This window comes from Frankliniella occidentalis, unplaced genomic scaffold (genome assembly GCF_000697945.3).
Source record: "Frankliniella occidentalis isolate FOCC.00 unplaced genomic scaffold, Focc_3.1 Scaffold24, whole genome shotgun sequence".
In the NCBI taxonomy this organism is placed as follows: domain Eukaryota; kingdom Metazoa; phylum Arthropoda; class Insecta; order Thysanoptera; family Thripidae; genus Frankliniella; species Frankliniella occidentalis.
In genome coordinates, this window is record NW_026267154.1 from 1,160,715 (window position 1) to 1,164,648 (window position 3,934).

The following is a 3,934-nucleotide window of genomic DNA, read 5'->3' on the forward strand; positions in this document are numbered from 1 at the left end:
TTATTTTTTTAGGGGGAGGGGGAATTAACTTCTTTGGAGTGAAGTACCCCCTCGGTTCGAAGCATCCATGTCGCCCCTCGAATAGTACCTTCTATCACGACAACAACGGCAACAACGCCGACCGCTGACAGTTCCGACATCAGATATGTTACAACAACAGGTCACAACAGGCTGAGGGCGAGGGATGGGAGACCACCGTGCATAAGTGTATGTGACATTGTCACTTTGGACGAGTGGGGAGGGGTAAGGCGGGGGGGGGGGGGTAACTTTCTGCGGCGAGTAGAGGCCTACCTCTTTCTCCAGCAGACTGCGTGCGAGCTGCTGTGCACTCGCGACGACGCCCCCGCCGACCGCGTCCAGCAGGTCCAGTTCCTCGTCGCCGCCGCCGCGTGCAGTGGCTGGAGCGCCTGCTGCTGCTGCACCCGAAGCCGCGCCGGTCTGTCCGGAGCCCATGATGATGACAGCCCACGTCGTTAGAGGGGCCGAGCGGGTGGTGAGTAGCTCACGAGTGCGGCGAATGTGATTCGGGTTGCGCGGGTACACGGGTGTCTTTTCAGCCGGGTGAGGCAAAAACCGGAGCGAAAAACTAACCAAACAGGTGTTCCGCGGCGGCCGGCCAGTGCAAAGCCGCCCACCGCGCGCGCTCAGCCGCTGTTATGGCACGACACCCCGCGAGTACTCGTGCTAGCGTACCGCGTCCTCGTCCTCAATGTCTCATCGCTGTCGTCGGGCCGTCGTTGAGATGAACGTGATCTCCGTGACCGCTGATCGACGTGCTAGCTGTTTTCCGTGAGGTTGGCAAAATGGTTTGTTGCGCGAGGTTGGTCCCACTGGAGCGTGAGGCCAGGGCAGCGGCCATCTTTGCTATTGTTTGTGTTTACAGTTTACGCCCTTTGTGGCGCTCGCCTATCCATTGAGGCTTGTTTCGCGTTTCTATTTGGCATTGAACCATGTCGATTCCTCTATTTCCGAGTTTGAGACCGAACCTGATGAGTCCGTTTTGGGGCGAGCTCGACCCACCCATTGACGAAGAAGCCGAAATCCTCCAGCTTGAGCGAGAACAGCGAGAGTGGGTAAGTAAACATAGTTTTCTGCTAGCTTTTAACCAAACAATAGTGAAGTATACTAATTGGAAATTCTGTAATACGTCTTGAAGTCGCTCTGAGGAGGTCACATCATTGTATTTTTGGACTCCCGTACTTTTGTTTCTGATCGTTAGGTTAGCGTCTTTTGTTCTAGTTCCTCAATATTGTTGTATTTTTTAGAGCAATACTACCACCTCAGGTGGAAGATTTCTACCCTCCTGTTATGTATAGCTTTTTATGTCAACCCGACTATGCCTCCTTATTTCCTCTTGTTTCTGTGACTTTTGCTCTTTCCATTGTTTCCACATTTGTGTTATTTATTCATTCTTTTTATTTATCCTTTCAGAAAGATGATGTGAGTCAGATGTTTGCCAATGTTGTACCAATCGGTAAAGTAAATCAAGACGTAAGTTGAAATTTTATTCTAATGTTTGGTACAGCGTGTAAATTACCTCTAATTTAACCTTGGTCTCATTTTAGGCTGATGATGACGACTTGGATGACATGGGAGATGATGAGGATGACACTACCAGTAGTGATGATGACGATGATATGGATGATGACAACGGGATGTTCCGCATCCATGATAATCTCAGCCCTAGTCCTGATGTTGCTGCAGCAGCCGCTGCCGTGGCTGCTGCTGCCACTGCTGCAGCTGCAGCTTCTGTAGCAGTCGGAGGCTTTGCTTCCACATCTTCAGTTATCTCTACTCTATCTGCTCCTGTGGCAGGAGATGATTCCTCTGAATCTTCATCTTCATCTGAATCCTCAGTGACTGTTACTCTAAATAGAGTTGGAGGTGAAAGCACAACAACCAGTCCTGGAGATCCCTCCATACTCACTACACGTCCAGCAGCTCGACCTGCGCGAATGATAGTGGGCACGCACATCCCTGCACCACGCCCTGGCATGCCTCAGCAACCTGTGCGTTTGGCATATATTAGCACAACCCACCAACCAAGCCGTCGACAGCAGAGTAACTCAGGAAGCGTTTCACCTACTAGTCGGGCCTACATTGATGCTGCTATGCAGTCCTCAATTGCACAATTTAATCGTGATATTCCAGATGATGAAGATGATACTGATGATGATATTCCTGACCGTGCAGCTCCAACTCAATCACAGCGAGCTGGACGGTCTCATTCCTCCCGGCCATTCCCAGGGCCTGTCTCTGATCATTTAAGCCGCTACCAACAAATGATGGCTGCTGGACACATTCGTCCTTCGCTCTCCAGCACTCAGATTGATAGTCTAATAGAGTCAATGCACCAAAGGGCACATGCTGCTCGAGGTGCTGCTCCCCTCCTTCCTTCATCAACTATTACTGCTGAGGCTGCAACAGGATCTAATCATGAGTCTGACTCAGACAGCAGCTCAGTATCTCATGAAGAAGTCTAAATCTAAACCATATGGGTTTGCTGTTCATTTTGTAAATATATCAAGTGTAAATAATCATATTTATTTCTGTGCTCATTCTGTGATGTCTGTGCTTTTTATTCATTTTAGTTTTGTGATATGATGTGATCTACTTACATTTTAGAACCTTACTTCCAAAAATATTATTTATGGATACAAAACATTTACCTAGTCAATGTAGGTACTTCATCATTAGAAGTGTAGATAGTTTAAATCACGATACATGCAATCATTTGATCAATTTTAATTTGTCTTTTTAACTTGATCTATGGTACTGTATAATTGTTTAAGATTCCCCTTATGATAGATTGCTGTTTGTATACCACTGATATTAAGTGACTTTGTGCATTATTGTTATGGCAGAAGTCAGTACAAACTATTTAAAAAATCCAAAGAAAGAAATGTAATTTACATTTGTCAGTATGCAAAAACTGAAATGTGCTGTAAAAATCATCTTTTATGTTTAATTTAACCTTTTCTTGCCTGTGCATGGCATAAAGCTCCTTTTTATGTGTGTTTGTCTACATCAGTTTGTTTTTTTTCGTCAAAGCACAATATTAAATCCAACTTAAGTACAGTACAGTATTGAATTGTGTCTAGTCCCAATGCTCTTTTTTGTTAAAGTTTTTAAATTTAAAATAACAGTAGAAATGTGTGAATAAGATTTTTTTGATCCTATCCATTGCTGTAAGTCAACGCATAATTTTTAAATATTTGTTTTGTATGACTGACCTAGATTAAGGTATGAAGGGATGTGTGGCTTCAGTAGAACAACCCTCTTTATATGTTTAAAATGAGACAGAATGAAGCCTCCTGAATATTATCTCCCAGTGGGTTCATTTTCAGGCTTTAACTTCTTAGTTGGTTTTTAGTGCTAAATAATTGCTGTCACAACCTACAAAATATGTTATTCATCTCTATGATGCTCTGTTTGTTTTATTGTAAAACTTGTAAATTTGAATGGGAAATGAGAACCCAGCTTTTGAGAGGAAAGCTTCAAATATAATTTCAGAGTGAGAGTTGTCTGAAAAATTTGTTTCCTTTTTTGTATTGATAGCTTCTCTGTAAAACCTATGTGATTTTTTTTTACATTTTTGGGGAAATGTTGTGTATTGCATTGAAGTCCCTGTCTTATTGTTTTATTTGACCGCATCTTCAAAAAAAATATACTAAAAAAAAACCTTTTTTTTAGCAAAACTGAAGCTTTTCTTCTTTTTTTTAAACGCATGTGTCGCTGTGCTCCGGTGGGTGCCGCGGGCTGCACGGCCCTTGAGCCCTATGAGCTCAGGGGGGAGGCGCCGTGCCCTGCGCCCGGGGAGGGTGGGTGGGTGGGTGGGCAGCCGGCCGGCGCGGCGGACCTCCTGGGTCGGCTGCTGCCCCACTAGTGCACCACCCACTCGTCCACCCACGTCTGCGGGGGCCCCAGCAGCCCC

At 45.3% G+C, this 3,934-nt stretch overlaps 2 protein-coding genes across 4 annotated transcripts in view; one reads left to right on the forward strand and one right to left on the reverse strand.

Moving 5' to 3' along the window:
• Window positions 1-770, reverse strand: part of LOC113210207 (uncharacterized) — a 12,098-nt gene extending 11,328 nt beyond the window's left edge. The window contains exon 1 of one of the 2 annotated variants that reach the window (XM_052265205.1): window positions 292-770. In XM_052265205.1, the coding sequence (XP_052121165.1) occupies window positions 292-453 (162 nt within the window). In that variant the 5' untranslated portion in view covers window positions 454-770. The remainder of the gene's footprint in view (window positions 1-291) is intronic. The other variant, XM_052265204.1, reaches the window with a different exon arrangement.
• A 13-nt stretch (window positions 771-783) lies between these two features.
• Window positions 784-3,698, forward strand: LOC113210217 (uncharacterized). 2 transcript variants are annotated; one of them, XM_026428094.2, is made up of 3 exons: window positions 784-1,073; window positions 1,432-1,491; window positions 1,566-3,698. In XM_026428094.2, exons 1-3 carry the CDS (start codon window positions 951-953, stop codon window positions 2,481-2,483), a joined length of 1,101 nt encoding a protein of 366 aa, XP_026283879.1. In that variant the 5' UTR covers window positions 784-950; the 3' UTR covers window positions 2,484-3,698. The 2 variants fall into 2 exon arrangements, with proteins under 2 accessions (XP_026283879.1, XP_052121163.1); XM_052265203.1 differs by having other exon boundaries at window positions 1,432-1,474.
• The last annotated feature ends 236 nt before the right edge of the window (window positions 3,699-3,934 follow it).